This window comes from Python bivittatus, unplaced genomic scaffold (genome assembly GCF_059951505.1).
Source record: "Python bivittatus isolate LINGU-HERP-01145 unplaced genomic scaffold, Pbiv_v1 ctg000570_np1212, whole genome shotgun sequence".
Classification (NCBI taxonomy): domain Eukaryota; kingdom Metazoa; phylum Chordata; class Lepidosauria; order Squamata; family Pythonidae; genus Python; species Python bivittatus.
This window is the reverse complement of record NW_028277097.1, coordinates 23,430,479-23,447,092: the sequence shown is the minus strand read 5'-3', so window position 1 is coordinate 23,447,092 and position 16,614 is coordinate 23,430,479. Positions and strand designations below refer to the sequence as shown.

At 56.9% G+C, this 16,614-nt stretch overlaps 2 protein-coding genes across 5 annotated transcripts in view; one reads left to right on the top strand and one right to left on the bottom strand.

Moving 5' to 3' along the window:
- Positions 1-7,329, top strand: ENHO (energy homeostasis associated). Its single transcript, XM_088152829.1, has 2 exons — positions 1-140; positions 5,584-7,329. The coding sequence occupies exon 2, from the start codon at positions 5,951-5,953 to the stop codon at positions 6,134-6,136; it is 186 nt and encodes a 61-aa protein (XP_088008955.1). The 5' UTR covers positions 1-140; positions 5,584-5,950; the 3' UTR covers positions 6,137-7,329.
- A 764-nt stretch (positions 7,330-8,093) lies between these two features.
- The window catches only part of DNAI1 (dynein axonemal intermediate chain 1), a 142,288-nt gene continuing 133,767 nt past the window's right edge, over positions 8,094-16,614 (bottom strand). The window contains exon 20 of one of the 4 annotated variants that reach the window (XM_088152802.1): positions 8,094-8,581. In XM_088152802.1, coding sequence (XP_088008928.1) covers positions 8,477-8,581 — 105 coding nt within the window. In that variant the 3' untranslated portion in view covers positions 8,094-8,476. The remainder of the gene's footprint in view (positions 8,582-16,614) is intronic. The other 3 variants (XM_088152803.1, XM_088152804.1, XM_088152801.1) reach the window with 3 other exon arrangements.

Genomic DNA, 16,614 nt, shown 5'->3' with positions numbered 1-16,614 from the left:
GCCCGCCCGCAGCCAATGGCGCGCAGGGGCGGGGAGCGGCAGCGCCCCCGGCCCCAGCCCAGCCCAGCCCGGCCCGGCGAGGCTAGGCGGCGAGGCGCGGCGGCGGCGGCGGCGGCGGCGGCGGCGGCGGCCTCGCTCCCGTAAGTAGGCGGGGAGCGGCGAGAGTGCCTCTGAGCGAGTGCAGGGGGCGGGCGGCGGCGGCGCCCGGCGGATCGCGCCCTCCCGGCTGGACGCCCCTGGCGCGGGCGGCGCGGGGACCGGCGGGCGGGCGGGCGGGCGGCTCCGGGGAGGGCGCTCCCGTGGCGGCGCGGGGCGGGGCGGGGGGCTCAAAGTTGCGCCAAGTTTCTCGGCTGGGAAAGCAGAAGCGGGGGGGGGGCGCCTTGCGCCGAGAGCGCCCTGCGACCCCCTCCCCCCGCGCTGCTTCGGGGACCCTTTGGAGAGGGTTGCTCTGGGGCGCTTCCGGCCGGGAGTTCCTCGTGGTCTCCCATCCCGCGCTGGCCCGGAGGGCGCCCTCCGAGGGCGGTGAGCGGCGAGCGAGGGCCGGGCCGGGCCGCACCCCTCCGACCCCGGGGCCCGGGGGCCCACCTGTCTCCGGGCCTTTCGGGAACTCTGCCCCGAACTGCGCCCGGGGCGGGAGCCCCCTCGTGCGGCCCCCGCCTCGCGTGGCGCGCGCAGAAGGCGCGTCCCCCTTGCGGAGCCGGCAGAGGGGCCCTTGGGGGCCCGCGCTTTTCTAAAGCGGCTCCTCAGCCACGCAAATGACCCCCGCAAGTCGCTAGTCCACAAGCAATCCCCTGGCCTGCCCTCTGCGCAGGTAGATCTCCCCGCTTTTTTTTTAAGTTCCAGGTGACAGCCTGGGTGAGGGGAGCAAGCAAGAACCTGTGCAGCAGGACACCCCCCTTCTTCCCTCATAGCACCCCAGTGCGCCCCAGATGGCTGTCGGGGGCCCGAAAAACGCACTTCTTGGTGAGAGCCACAAGTGGCTCCAGGCGCGGGTATTTGCGAGATCTTCTTCAGGAAAGGTTGGCGGAACGTCGGTGCAGGGAACTCGCTTCCAAACGGGTGGAGAGAAACCCTGGTTTGGCGGCCGGCCGGCCAGAAGTCAGGCGGGCTCAGCCCTTGTCGGAAGGTCCGGCCCGGCCCGGCCTGGCCCGAGAGGCGTCGATGCTCACGGCTAGCTGAGCGTTTCTCATTTTCCCAGGTTCGTGGCCTGGACCGTACTGAATTCTGGAAGGACGTAATTTAATCATGACTCTTGATACAGGATATCCCTGATTTAATCCATTTATAGTGCTGCCATCAACATGTGACTTTAAAAACAGCAAATAATAACCCCCAAAGACCCGACAGCTTGATAAATTGTCTTTATTTATTGGTTTTCCATCCCATGGCAGTCTAGCATCTCTCAGTGGCTTATAAATACAATAAAAGCACAGACCGAAAGGCCACCGTGAGCCACCCAACCCCCCCCCCCCAAAAAACTTTCCAATCCCCCGGGGTTTTGCAACCAAATGCCCTCCAGAGAAATTCGGTCTTCGGTCTCTTCCTGAAAGCGGCCAAGGTAGGAGCTGATCCAGGCTCACGCGGGAGGCCGTTTGAGGGGATCGGGGCCATCACAGAAAAAGAGCACCTCTGAGCATTGATGAGGGGCGATCAGCTGCTTCTTTCTGCCAGTGCGGAGGCCAGGTTGCCCGGTGCCAGCCGTGAAGGGCTGTAGAGGTTAAAGCCAACACTTTGGACTGCACCGGGGAGCCACTAGACCATTGTTTCTCAACTTTGGCCACCTGAAGATGCGTGGACTTCGACTCTCAGAAATGCTGGCTGGGGAATTCTGGGTGTCAAAGTCCACGTGTCTTCAAGTGGCCGAGGTTGAGAAACACTGCCCTAGGCAGCCAGCGCAGGGCCCACAGTGTAGGTTTTACCTGCTCTCCTCAATGGCTGCCCGCCAGCTGAAGCTTCTTGACAGTTTTGAAGGGGGCCCCAGGTAGAGTGCCGTGCAGTAGTCTAGATGCGTGGCGAAGAGGGTGTGAGTCACTGTTGCAAGGTCCTCTGGTCCCAGGAAAGGCTGCTACGGAGGCCCCCTGGCCAAAGACTCCATCTGTTGCCCGCAGGGGCACCGTCAGACAGTCCAGATGGGCCCAGAGGTTGCTGATCCAGCCCCTGGGCGGAACCCGGGTCTTCAGAGCCTTCCAACAGGGAGGCAGGACCGGGGCCATCTGAGCCGCAGGGGAAGTGCAGTTCCATGGGGAAGGTGCAGGTCTCCCGGGTCCCACCAGACATTGGGTGACGGGACCTGGGGCACCTGTGCCCCGTCCGAGGACCGCAGAGACAGGCGGAAGGAGGCAGGCCCTGTGCCGGGAAGGGCATTCTCTGCAGCACGTACCTTCCTGGCAGGAAAAAATCTATATTGCAGTAAAGCAGGCGGCAGCAGCATCAGGGGACGGTGGCCGGAACACCGCCCGGCTGTGCAATCCGAACCGCGCTTGGTTGCAAACTTCCTGGCGGGTCCAGTAATGAAATCCAGATGAAGGTGCCACATTTTTCTCGAACAGCTTTGAAAACAAGGCCGGCCGCTGAGTTGGCACAGGGCGCGCTGGTGAGGCTCCGTTTGGGCGGGGGAAGGGCAGAGGCTTGTTTTTCAGAGGGGGGGATATTTGCCAGGCCCCCCAGGCCCTTCCTCCCGGTCCAGCTGCCTCGCTGCTGCTCACGGCTTGGGCCGAAGCGCAGGGGAGCCACCCTGCCTCCCGGAAAGCAGAGGGGAAGGGGGATGGTGGGAAGGGCCCCGGGGCGAGTTGGGGGTGTCTCTGGTGGAGGAAGGAACGAATGTGTGACCCTCCTCCCATTTCAGGTCACGGGGAGCTGCATGACAGCAAGCCACTCCCTGGACTGTTCTGTCCCCGGTCCTACTTGGTGGCAACCGTGGCTCGGGAGACCGTGAGGGCGAGAAGGCACTTCCCCTTCTAGGGTCCTTCTAAGTAGACAGAACTTTTGCGGGCAAAGCACAATTTAACCGATGAACCTGAAATTAAGTGTAGACCTCTCCTGCCCCCCTTTGGACCCTCGTTGTTCATCCGGCCATATCTCCGGTCTCCGTGTTTGAATTCACAGCCGGGCCATCCAGAGAGGAAGGATACCCCCCTGCCCGCCCCCAGGCCAGGGATTCCCAGGGTTGGCTGCTGAAGTCGTCTGGGGACAGCCATCGGGGGAGCCAGGCAACAGGGACTCTTTGGGGCCGAAGGCGCAGGGAGTCGCCCTGGCTGGGCTCCGCTGCCCATGCTGCTGCACTAGGGGGCTCTTCCCGCCAGCCCCAAGGTGAAGCTGCCCAGCCGGGGGGCGTTCTCAGGGCTGTGGCGCTTGGGGTGAGCCGCTGGCACACTTCCCTTGGGACCACACGGCTTTGATCTGCTCCCGGGGCTTCGAAGGGAAGGGCAGGAAAGCCGGCCGTCTCCTTCGCGCCACGTTTGGCGCCTGGTGCCTTCACGGGTGCCTCTCTCCGCGGGGCTTATTATGGCAGTGCTGCGGGAGGACTTGGCTGCGCCTCTTCCCCAGCAGGTTATCAACGGCCAGCAGACTTCCTGACGGGGACGGGGACGGGGACGGGGCGGGGGCGCAAGCTCCGTGCTGTTTCACGCCTTCCCCCAGAGCGAAAGAAGCCCTTCAGCTGCCCTGGGAAGGGGGGGGGAGGGGACGCTACCTGCCTAGAAGCGCCCGCTTGGGCCGGGCGGCCGTGGCTTCCCGCCCAGAATGCAGCAGTGAGACCCTCTCTGGGGCTGGCTGCGGGGCTCCCTTCAGCTCCTCCCAGGCCACCCCATCCCTCAGGGTGCCAATGAAGGCCGAGGTTTCCGTGCCTTGGTGGCCTCAGCCGGGGAAGGAAGCAGGCGGGGCCCTTGAGGAGCCTGAAGGAGACCCGGCAACCTGGAATCGCTTATGGGGGAGGCGGCCATAAGTGGGGTCTTCCCTCCGCAGCAAGGCTGGGAGCAGATTCCCACCGCCACAACGCCTGTGGGGGCCAGAGGGTGGGGGAGCTGAGTTTGGCTCTGCCTGTTGGGCTCTGCCTGAGTTTGGCTCTGCCTGTTGGGTGACCTCGGCCCCCCAGGAGGGCTGGGCTGGGCTGGGCTGGGCTGGGGCCTGCTGCCTTTTGCCATGACTGCTGTTCTCTGTCCCGACACGTGCGGAGGGGAAACGGATCCCACTGGCCCTGCACCCTTTGATTTAAATTGACTAGCCGCCCAACTCCAGTGGACTCTCTTTGCTCTCGCGTGCCCTTCCCTTTGGGACTGGGGTGATGACTCTCCAGTTGAGACGCACCTTTGGGGGCTCTGCAAGACCCTCCCCCGGCCCCAGATCCTAAGCATTATCACTGCCTGCTAATCAGGGGACTCTGCTTGGGTCTCTGGAGCAGAAGCTACAACTGCCTGCTCAGGCGGAAGCACCTGAAGGATGGGGGCCTTCCCAGCCTTTGGGCGAGCTCTGGAGGCCCAGTGTCCCCACCCCTTCGGGCTTGGCCCTGCCCACTTCTCATTTCAGCCCCGCCTACCAGACGGCCCCCAAGGCTCCGGGTGCCTGCAGCAGCCCTTTTCAAGGAGGGGTTCAGCTCAGCCCCTCCGCGAGCCTTGCCTTGCCTTGCCTTCCCGTGGCCCTCGAGCCCACGGGCGGATGGGCTCCTCCACCTTGGCTGGGGACGGCGGGGGATGGTCCTAAAGGAAGCTGGGGTGCCTTTGCTTTCTTTGCAAACGTTGCATAGCGTCCCTAAACTAAATTCCTGAAATGAGAGAAGGAAGGGGCGGGTGGGGGGTGGAAGGGACTCTGCCTTCGAACAAAGGCTGAATTGTGAAGCAGAGTCTCATGAACGGCCCCCTTGAAGCAGCCCGGCTGCTGCGGACGTTTCCCGGGAGATGTTCTGTGCTGGCGAGCGCGTGGAGGACCTGGCACGGCTGAGCTGGGCCCCTTGGGGTCGCCTGGCAGAGGCCCTTCGCAGGAGCAGCTCTCTCCCCAGAAACAGACCTTGCTGGTTACGGGCATCGGTGCCAGAGAGTCCCGGGTTCATTTGTCATCTAGTCCTTGCTCATGTTCTCTGAGGCTTTGGCGAATTCCCTCCGAAAATCAGAGTAAGTTGCACTTCTCTTTGGGCTCCAAGGCTCATCCAGTGATGCTCATAGACTTGGGAGGGGTTTGGTTTCACCATGAGAAGCTGCAAGGGCGGGACGACTCTTTCGGTCTTTGGTGAATGGACAAGCGTCGGGCATACACTGGGCATAGGGCGCAGGTACCAGTGTCTCCTTCCTGCACGGGGAGCTCCTGAGATTCAACGTGCAGGTGGAGAGTGTAAAATGGGTTCGATGTGAGGGCACTGAGCTGTGCATATGGAGACCTGGGTGCAACAGCAAGGAACATGCACAACTCTCAGCCAGACCCGTGAGGGCCAGGGGCCACTTGCTGGGATTTAGTAGGCAGAGGCTGTTCAACCTGGCTGAGAATGTCGGCATGTCCAAAACCGGCCTGATGCAAATCGCTGCTGCATCTAACGGGCTGGTCTGGGCTTGGGTTGAGACTCCCTCCGAATTAACAGTCTTTCCTTTCTTGCAGGTGAGTCTGGGCTCCCCTGGGACGGAAGGGGGGCAGAAAAGCTGCCCCAGCAGTCCATCCTGACCTGCTTGTGCTTGCTCCTTGGACCACCCCAGCACACCCTGCAGGGGAAGGAAGACTTGCCACACTTCTAAGGATGGCTTGACAGGTTGGCAACCAACCTGGCCTCTGGAGGGGACCTGCTGCAAAGGAGGCCTCTCTTTTACCTGGCGGGGCTTGGGAGGTTTTCTGGAGGGAATACTGGTGACGCTGAACCTGCTTGGAAGGGCCCATCTGGAGTGGGGGCCCCGCCAGCTGACCGCCCATAACACTTCACCTCTGCCGGGAGCGCCCCGGTCATCGTCCCCTGTCCTGCCGGGGACCCGCAATGGGGGCTGGCCTCTCCACCGGGGCTGTCATTGCGATCGTCTTCAACGGCGTCATTGCCTTCCTCGTCCTGGCCCTGCTGCTCATCCTCTGCAAGGCCTGCAGGACCCCCTCCTGCCCCGACCAGAGTCCTCCGTCTGAGTCCGACGAGAGGGGCAACGAGGAGAAGTACCTGCTGCAGCCCTGAGTTGGCGAGGGCTTGTGCGCGTCGGTCGGGTTGCCCAGGCCGGCTCACCTTCCTCCTTGCCTAGTGGACGGGCAGGGGTCTCGGCGCCATGGAGGTGGGCGACTGCGGTGGGGCTCGGGAGCGGAGGAGAGGCTGGGCCTGGCAGAGGCTGGCGGAACAGCGAAACCAGCTGGAGTTGATCTGCCAGCATTCGGGGGTGCATGGCCAAGGCAGTCCCTGAGGCAGAGGGCGGACCTCTCAAGACGGAGGCTAGCCCAGCTGTGCAGGAGCAGCATGGAGTCCTTCCTCTGACGTCGGCCGGGTGGCCCTGAGCCTTTGGTGGTCCTGGAGGCCATGGAGAGTTTCTCCTGCTCTCCTCCCAGCAGGCTGGCAGAGGCCTGAAGCCAGCCAGCAGCAGCAGAGCAGAGTCGATCCATGGATGGGTGCCCGGGTAACTTGGGCGGGGGCGAAGCGTCGGGGATGGGGACAGGGCAGGGAGGAGGGCACCTGGCCCTTTCCTGGAGCAGACACATCCTGAAGGCGTTTGCGAGCTGGGTTGCCCCTGGAGGGACGGCAGGGTTGATTCCTGGACCTCCAGGTGCTGGTGCCGGAGGGAGGGCTGAGCCAGGGCCCAGGGCTAACTACCTCTAGGCAGATGTTCGCAGAGTCCCGAGAGAGGCAGGAAATGAATGTGGAGAGAAGGGGGGAACAGCAAGCCGGAGGCTGCAAGATGGGGCCTGGGCACTGCTGGGCTGGGGCTGGGGCTGGGGCTGGGGCTGGGGCTGGGGCTGGGGCTGGGGCAGGCTGGTTTGCCACAGGCTTGGGGGTCCCTTCGGTGATCTGCCCCCTCCTCCCTTCTGGCAGGGAACAGAGTTGCCAGCATCCCCAGCCTTCCAAGAAAGAGGCGTGGGGGTGGTTGGGGTTGGGCACAGGGAGGGAGCTGCCAGGCCCAGGTAGACCCCTTGCTGGAAGAAGTGGGATGGGGGGCTCAGATCCTGGTCGCGTCTCCGGCAGGGGCGGGACGGGTCTCGGTGGCTTCCCTGGGTGCAGAGAGCAGCGCCTGCCCCTTCTCGTGCTAAGGGCCCTCCCCTGGAAGTGACGCGTCCTTGTCCAATAATGACTTTACTGGCTGATAAAGGACTGTATCATTTGTAATCTGAAAATGTTTGAAGCTGCCTTGCATCTGGACTCCAAAATAAAATAAATCTGGATTTCCCAAAACAGGACTGTTTTTTAAAAGGACTTCCTGCAGCTCAGCTGGCTGTGAAAGGGTCACAGCACACTAAGGGTGTAAAAGGGCTGGCACAGACACTGCGTGTGTGTGGGTCGTTGCATACACACACACCCATCAAGCCCCCCTCCTTGGGCAGCGGAGGGGCTGCGGTGTCTTCAAATGCAAGAGACCAGCTCAGCTTTGCTTCTCCATCCTTCTGCCTGGGGGCTCAACTCCACTAGACAGATTTGTGCCAAGGCCACCAAGGAAGCCCTTTGCATGTTAACCAACGGCTGCAAAGATTGGGAGGGGGGCATGATGGGGAGGAAAGAGATGGGGCAGGGGCCAGGGTCTCTGGATTTCCTTTAATGGGGGTCTCTGTTGCAGCTTGTGGACTTTGGATGATTCCCCCCAGAGCTAAGCAGGTCAGATTTGGTTAGGCCTTGGATGGGAGACCATGAAGGAATTGCAAAGGTGTAGGTTAGACAGGTAAATGGGAAAATACACTCTGAAACAGTGTTTCTCAACCTTGGGAAAGTGAAGATGTGTGGACTTCAACTCCCATGCTGGCTGGGGAATTCTGGGAGTTGAACTCCACACATCTTCACGTTCCCAAGGTTGAGAAACACTGCTCTGAAAGAAAGCTGGGGCAAACCACCTCAGGATTATGGCCAAAAGACCAAATGGAGGTGGCCGTGGAGTCATTTAATTCAAAGGAGACTTTCACTGTTGAAGACAGACTGATAGCCAGAAGCTGGTGTGTGAGAGAGAGAGAGAGAAATCTCTCGGTATTTTCTGATCTCGGGCCCGTTTAGCAAAGATCCCTGAACCGAGGGAAGTGTGTGCACAGCGTGGGCATCGATGCCGGCGCCATAGCTGTTTCTGCTAGACTGGGCCTCAGGAAAAGGCGGGTATTTGTGCAGCGGGATGCTGTGCAGTCTCTCAGCCCTGGTGTCAAATCTCCGCTTTTATTTTTCTGGATGCAAAGCCCCGAACAAAACCTCTTTGTGTCAGAAGAAAAGGCCGCTTTGGCACAGCCGCCCACCCCGTCCGGGCGCCGTCCTGGATGAAGCGTTCTTGCTCCTGGACTCGGGGGCGTCCCTGCCGCAGGGGAGAGGTGCGTGTTGGCGCCCTGCCCACCTGTCTCCTCACTTGCCGGTCTTGGTGGTCGGTTCCCTCACCAGGTTCAGCAGCTTGTCCAGCTTTGAAATCTCCACCTCGGGCCCTTTCTGAATCTCTTGGCCCTTTTTCTCCTGCAACGACAGAAGCACAAAGCCGTCACTGCCTCCTTCCCCATTTGCAAAGAAAACACTGCCCGTTTGTGCAAAGCTGGCATTGTGGGGTGTGTGTGTGCACACTGGTTGATGGAGGGGGATGAAGAAGAGGCACCCCAAGGAGGAAAGGACTGTTAGTTCAACATGGTTAACCTGGTTAGCGCATTAACTCACTGGCTGGGTTTGTCCAGGACTGCAAAGCCATGGACTTGAAAGCACAATCAAGGTTAAAGGTAACCCAGCTTCCCAGGTGTTCCCAATGCAGTCATGAGGTTAATAGCTGACCTGGCCAACACGGTGGGAACAGCTCACCTCCGGCCTTTCCATCGCCCACCTGGACATCGTCGGTACCACTGGGCCCGGGGAACGAGTGAGGATTGCGCGCCACCAGAAGCAATTTTGCACAATAGCAGCTCTATTAAGAGCCGGGGGGGGGGGGGTGTTCTGCAGGCTGTGGCCAAAAAAGTCAAGATGGTGATGCGTGTGTAAAAAAAGATCCAGGGAGAGCTTTGATCGCACCATCGTGGCCACCGTGATGATTTTTTTGACACACACTGTGGACACCCCTGAGAAGACCCCACCGTGTAGTTGATTCAAGAAATAGAAGTCCCCCCCTCCCAATATTGTCACTTTGAAGGAAAGAGGGGAAGCAGGCGTGGCAGAGCAAGAAATGGCATCTTGGGAGCAGCTTCTTGGGGAAAATTAATTCTTCTCCAAGTGCTTGGGAAGACCGACCGTGTGGGGTTCTCCCAGGGCTACTGAGGGTTTCCTGTGTTTTTCAGAGGGTGCAATTCAAAGAAGGTTGCAGGAATGGCGTGAGAAGAGAGGTGGCACCTGTGTGCCCAAGGACTGCCTGAACCATTGGTGGATTGCAGCCAAGATGGCCGGTTCAGAGGCATTGCTCCAACCAGGAGACGAGCAAAACTCGTGGCTCCCTGGGCATGGCTTACGGTGTTTGTGGTCTGAGAAAAGCATATAGCGAAGGGGAAAATCCCCCACGGCCCCACTGAAGAGCGGGGAACCACACGATCGGCTTGAGCCAAGCTTATTTGTACAGTGCTGGGGACAGGCCACGAGGTTCTGCCCGCTGAAGGAGGCTACAAACCGCTTTCCTAGAGCCGTGCAATAAATGCTGACCAGTCAGGAAGTCCAGCGCCAAACATATTTTTTGATAACATGGGTTAGATTGTCTGCTTATCATGAGAATACAGTTAGTAAGGCAGAGGTTGGCACGAATCAGCTTTTGTGGTTCATTACTTCCTAGGTCCCCTCCAAAAATACAAGGGCTGATTAAGACAACTCGTCAGTTAGCATAAGCCACAAACACCTAAGCAAGCTGTAAGGGAGGCTGACTTGAGTTCGGGGCCTTGGCAGATGGAAGACCTTGGTTTGGTAGTTATTCAGGGCATTTTAAGGAAACACCTTGATTGGTATTTTTGTTTTTTAAAATATGCATGCCTTTGAATCCAGGTTTTCCTCTAGCCGCTTGCAACAGACTAAAGTCACCAAAGATCTAAGCCATTAATGGTGAGTGACAAGGTCTCCAATGTCTGATGGGGGTCGTTAGGCTAAGCAGGGTTTCTCAACCTTGGCACGTTTAAGACGTGTGGACTTCAGCTCCCAGAATTCCCCAGCCAGCTGTGCAGTCCACACGTCTTAAACGTGCCAAGGTTGAGAAACACTGGGCTAGAGCCCTGCCCTGGAGTCGGACACATCTGTGGAGCTGGGGACCCTGGCCTGGTCCTAAGAGGGACGGCCACTGGCTGCCCCTTCCTTCTCACCGTTTCATTCCTCTGCTAAACGCTGCCCACTCCCCGGGAGCCACGGCGCGTGGGACAGCCGTTCCACCGTGCTTCTCACCCAGGAGGGCCTGTTCGCTCACACCCACCCCTCTTCCCCCTGGGGGAACGATTAGGGCATCCGCACCAAGCGTCCCTGCAGGGTGCCTTTAACCACCCTCTTAAAACTGAGTTATTATTTTTAAACATTCTGTTTGAGAAACGGGCAGCAGAAATCTGACCCGGGGCCAGAGGTTGCCGGTGTTCTGCTCCAAACTGCAGCACCACAAGAACTACACATGACCGTGAGACAAAAGCCTTTTATGGGTGGTCTGTGGTGACTCGTGAGCCCTCCAAGGTGGTGCGGACCTCCAACCAGCCTCTGCTGCTGCTCTTCTGAAACAACCGGGACGACTTGTTTATCTTGCAGAGGAGAAATTGGCCAAGAGCTCCCCCGTGGCTCACCTTGCTGGTGATGTCAGTGACCTTCGCTGCAGCAGCAGGCCAGGCCAGGCCATCTTGGCTTGTGGAAACCAGAAGATGCTTGCCCCAGAGGAAGCCAAGGTGCAGAAACCAGCCGTTTCACCTGGGAAGATGGTGAACTGCAGCACGTCCTTTGATGCAGAGACTGGAGGGAGATTGCAGGCAGTTTCGTTCCCCACCTGAAACTCCAGATGATTCTGCAGATGTGGGAGCGTGTTACGGGTGCAGGTGGACCTGGCCTGCCTGAGTCTGCACTTGGGAAACTCTGCTCTAGCAAAGCAAGGCTCCAAGTGGATCTCCTCCGTAGGCGCCTGGGAGAAACCAGGATGCCCTTCATGAAGTCATCAGGCCAACGACCTCAGAAGTGACGGACATCAGTGAGATGGTTTGGGTTATTGTGTGATGACATCATGGGGCTCATCATGCCACTTGTCCCCCTTGCCCTCTCTGCCAACACCCTTGACTTCCATCTGCCCCTGTGGACTGTCCAGAAAGGCCCGTCAGTCGTGTCCGCTGCAAGGACAGCTTCTCCGCCACCTTCCGAGACGAGACGCAAAACTGCTGTTGCTGCGTGCTCAGAGCTGGCCTTGGAGCTGGGCTTGTTCCGTGGGGCCCTGCGCTGCCCTTGGGGCCAAGGGGAAAAACTGGCCCTCACTTCCCGTTCTCCAGCAACAGGTCTGACTTCTGTGGCTCTGCCAGGAGAGTGCGACTGCCATGATCCTTCAGGAATCGGGCAGAAATGCACAAAGTCCGTAGGGCACGGTCCAGAAAGTCAAGATGGGGGCCAAAGCGCTGCAACCGAGGTTCTGCCTGGGTTTTATCTGTGAGTCAAAGTCACATATCAAGTCAAAGCTGAAATGGCCACCCACCCTTCTTGGAAAGCAGGTGGCCCAGAAAGAGTGATGAAATCTGAAGAAGGACGGGGGGCCTTCCTGAGGCATTCAGGATGTTGACCAAGGCTGGACGTGTTTCTCCTGTTTTCTTCTGTCCTGGGAAACTGCAGAGGCCTCCTTGAGTTCTTACTCCTTGCACTGCTTTTATTAATAGAGGGGACACACGAGGCAAGTCTACTCTGCCTCCTTGAAGTTCTTACCGTGAGGGTGGAGTGGCACCCTCTTTTGTAAGGAAAAGAGGGAGGAGGACATCAAAGAGAGGAAGCGTGCAGGAAGCGCCCGTGAGTTGCCAGATTCACCTACCACTCAAGCCACAGAGACTGAACAGAAGGAGAACTTCTATTTCTGCTGCACCAGTGGAACGCCGGCCTTCCTTTGCTCTGCTGGCATCCCACAAGGTTGCTGCTGGAGCCAGAAGTTTGGCAGGCTGTGGCTGAGTTCACACCGCACACTTAACTAGGTCAAGGAAGGACTACCAACTGCACTTGTGCTGCAGGATCAGCTTGGCAAGGGTTAATCTTGGTTAGAGGTGGTGGTTTTGGGGTTTTTTTGCAGCTTACATAAACGCAAGCAAGGCCTGTTTGGTGAGTTCATCGTTCAGAGTATTGTGAGAATGAAGAAAATGAATTAATTGGAGGGAACCAGGTTAAACAGGCCCTGAGAATCTCCACCCATTCAGTCGGTGACCCAGCTGCCCCCAGAAAAAGGCTGAACAATGTTAGTTCTGGTCAGGACTTGGATGGGAGACCATTAGGAGATCCCAGAGCTCTAGGCCCAGCTGGGAAGTTGAAAAAAAGAGAACTCTCTCAGAGGAAGGGAATAGCACCTCCCTTCCGTATTATTGCAAAGGAAACGATCTGGCCCCTGCCCATGAGGGTCACCAGGACTCACGCTGACTTGAAGGGGGGCTGGCACGTCATCCTGTCCTTGGAAAAAAGGGAGGATGTTGAGACACAGAGTATCGAGATGCTCCTTTGAACAGAATTTGGCTGCCCAGGCCCAGAGCAGCTGGAATGAACCATCGGGAGATGCAAGCTTGGGGCAGCAGATAGGGTAGCCGGATGTCCAGCCAAACCCTAGTTGGAGCAAGCAAGACTACTTCCGGTTTTCTGTTCTGTTTTAGCCTCCCCTGGCCAGCAGCGATACTGGTAGGCTCTCCAGCTCTGGAGGCTGGAGAAGAGGCTGGGCAGCCACCTGGTGAGGATGGCTTAACTGGTTGACCTTTGGGGTCCCTTCCAACTCTACAATGTTATGATTCTCTTTCTCCTTCTCCTTCTCCTTGTATTTGGACAGGGTTTCTATTTAAATCAAAGGCAATAATTTTTACTGCTTGACCTTTGGGGTCCCTTCCAACTCTACAATGTTATGATTCTCCTTCTCCTTCTCCTTCTCCTTCTCCTTCTCCTTCTCCTTCTCCTTCTCCTTCTCCTTCTCCTTCTCCTTCTTCTTATATTTGGACAGGGTTTCTATTTAAATCAAAGGCGATAATTTTTAAATGCACAGCCATGCATATAAATTAGAAGGGGAAAATTTATGTCCATCTGTGTCCTTTTTGTCTTCCTTCTTGGTGACACATTCCCTCCGATTGCCACTGGCTCAGCCTCGGGGGTCCTGGAGGGTTTTAAAAGACCCGCCTCCCTACTTGGCACAGGAGCTTTCCAGCGAGAAGAAAGGCACGCCTCCCCCCCCCCCGCATCCCCCAGAGACGGGGGGGGGGGGCGGGCATGCAAATCTGCAGCCCGATTCTGAGCCCCCTTGCCCTCGAGAGCATGACCGGAGGGGGGCTCCTTCTCCTCCCCCCTCATCACCTCCAAGGCTGAACAATCCCGCAGACCATTATCCAGGGGAGCAGAAGGCCTGCCCAAGGTCCTTTCTCTCCCCCCACCCACGAGACTGCCCCATTCCGTTGGAGCTGCCAACACACAGAGGAGGGCCCTTCCAAGAGGGCGCTGCTCCAGAGGGACTCCGCAGCCCATCCAACTCGTCCTCCTGACTGATTGAGTAAAAATAAATAAATGAATAAAAAGAGGGAGAAACAGATGGAAAAAGAAGAGGAGATTCCAAAAACCGTATCTGGATGGTTGTAACATTTTATGAGTTAATGGTGTGATGGCATTGATGGCTCATCTGGCAGCTTCTATGAAGATGTCAGTGAGCGACACCAATGGTTACCTTGTCCTTCCCAGAGGCTACCAAAGGCCAGGTAGCCAGAGGAACATGGAGAGGTTCTTGCCTGAGCATCCTCTCATTTCCAGGTTTCCTGGCTTGGTCTCCAGTCCTGGAGAGGAAAGTTTGTTTTCCATCCAAGCTGCCTCCAAAAAGGATTCCATGTCAACACAAGTCCTCAGCAAATCCCATCCTGTCCCAAGATGTTCCCCATTTCTGGAGCTTCTGCATTTTAATTAGACACACGTTCATGCACAAACACATCGTTTTGGATCCTTCTAAAGAGGAGAAGCAATAAGGAAACAGAGGAATAAATGAACAGAGAGGAAGCAGGAGTAAATCTCCCCCTAAACTAATAAGACTTCCACCAAGCTGCATTCCTTATTCTCTGCATTTCTCCGCACTCTGACCCACAAGCAACCATCTCCTTCTTCCTTGTCCTATTCTTTATTACCCATCTTCCTTCTCTTGCCCCCCATTCTGCCCCAAGTGTCAGTTTTAGAAATTCAAAAGCTAGAAACTGGACTTTGCAATGTCTGAGAGGGTGAGTAACTCTCCAATTTTGCCATCCTTTCCCCATTTTCGTAACTTGCCACTGCAATGGCACCAGAACAGGGAAACCAGTAATGTGCTACCCTGATTACCAGAGCATGTAATTTAATGCCAAGTCACCGGAGAGGATGTGCAGAACTGAACACGAAATCTGTAATTTCCTTTTCAGGAGAACTGGTTCCATTACAGAGCGTTGTTCTGTGTGTGCATCATATTTCTCACCACCACCACACACACAGCTTGGCAACGCAGACAGCAGAGGTAATGCTCCCTCGTGGGAAAGACAAGGGGAAGGGAGACAAAATCTGGCAGCCCCAAGATGCCAGGAGGCAGAAATCTTCAGTTCTCGGTTTCAGTAAAGGATTGGTTCAGTCCATGTGCTATAATTAAATTAATGGCTGGTTCCTGATTCCGTCGGATTTCCCAGAAGGAAATGATCTCAGCTTGGTTGCAAATGTCCTGAATACTGAGACTTTTGTTTGTTCTTTGCAGTTTGATAAATGAACCACGTGAGTAAATCCATTGGCCTCCATCACAGGCGTTATCAACAGGCGAGGCTACCTTGTCCTCTCTTCTGCCTGTCATCCTTCCCACATCTTCCCCCACATTCCCCACCTTTATTTTCTTTCTGCAACAGGTCAGTTCAGAAGAAAAGAATCTGATCGATGGGTGCTTTCTGAAAGGCGATTTCAAGAAGACATTGTCTAGACGCCGCCTTCATTCTCCAAGATGGGCACCTGGTTGAAGGGAAGGGCAACTGCCCAGGACAACTTTGCCTGGGGGACACCTCTCCTGCCCTTGCCTGCTCCTCCCTTTGGGCTTCAGTGAGCATGACAAGAAGGCCAGCTGAAGAGGGCAAAGGGCCGGTGGGCTCTGCCTGCCTGAGGCTGATTTGGGACCCTTACTCAGCCTATGAAACACACGGTCTCTCTTGCTTACCACCTCCTGCTTGCAAAGCCAGGGTCATCCCAATGGTTGACTCATGTACGTCCATCGGTCAAGTTTCTGACAAGATGGCTTCTACAGGGGGTGATGTGCAGACCTGGGGTGGTGTTCCTTGATGTGACCCAGCACTGTGCAGAGGCTGCTAAGGGACAGCAACGTGGCTGAGCTGTGCCCTCAATGGGGACGAGATTACCTCATTGGGGCAGAAGATGTTCAAAGTGGAAGATGTTCAAGACAGAGGTGAGGAAATGGAGTTCTGCTTCCCAAATCCAAATGTTTGAACAAGGAGGTCCTCCAAACATTTCCTGTGCTGCTTCCATAGCCAAAGTTCCCTCCTGCCCCCATAACTATTTCCCTTCTTGGGACTGAAGTTTCCCCCAAGTATCTTCAGCATTTCCACAGATCCTGGAGGCAGCTCTTGGACTGGGCAGGGCAACTGGGAGTGATGACCTGGCACGCCACAACCCTAATCTACCACTTGTAGGGCAGCGCAACAGATTCCTGGGGTGTCTCTCAGATTGCATCCTACTTCAGCAAGGCTCTGACTCCTTGCCCCCACCGCAAAGAGCGCTCTTTAAATGACAGGCTGAACTGCTGGAGGTAGAAGGGCCTCCTCCAGAGTCAAGAGATACTTCAGGCACAGTTCCACAATCAGGCACAGAAGTGGAAAGCATGGCTTCCAGAAGGGTGAGATGAACAGATGCTTCTCTACATTGTTACTAGGCGTGAGGCCACCAACCATCTCCAGGGCCAAGAGCTTCATGAATCCAAGCATCGCTGAAATGAAATGCTAAAAGAAGAGGCCCTCCATCCTCAAAATTAGAGACAAAATTGCCAGCATCTTAGGCGTACTCTCAACTGCAATCAAGGTAAGGTCAAGAGTCCTTAGAGCCAAGCTTGAGTCCTGATTACTGGAAGGATTTGCACTATATTGTCTTCCGGGCAGCAGCATGGAAGTGAAGCCCAGATGAACCGCTGAACCTGCCTCCAGCTTTCCAAGATCAGCCAAAGTCAACTAGGTGCCAACAGCTGCTGGAGCAAATGGACAGCTACGCAGCCCTGAAAGGTCTCTGACCATTTCTGATGCACAAGCAGAAGCAATGTGAGAAGCGGCGTGAGCATCTGAAAGCCATAATCCCCAATTGCTACTATGTCTGCAGGTGTCCGACCTTGCACAAATGGCGGCGCTGACCCT

Bases quoted from the DNA above. Each gene is read 5' to 3' on its own strand.
- ENHO (XM_088152829.1), top strand. From the start codon at position 5,951: ATGGGGGCTGGCCTCTCCACCGGGGCTGTCATTGCGATCGTCTTCAAC.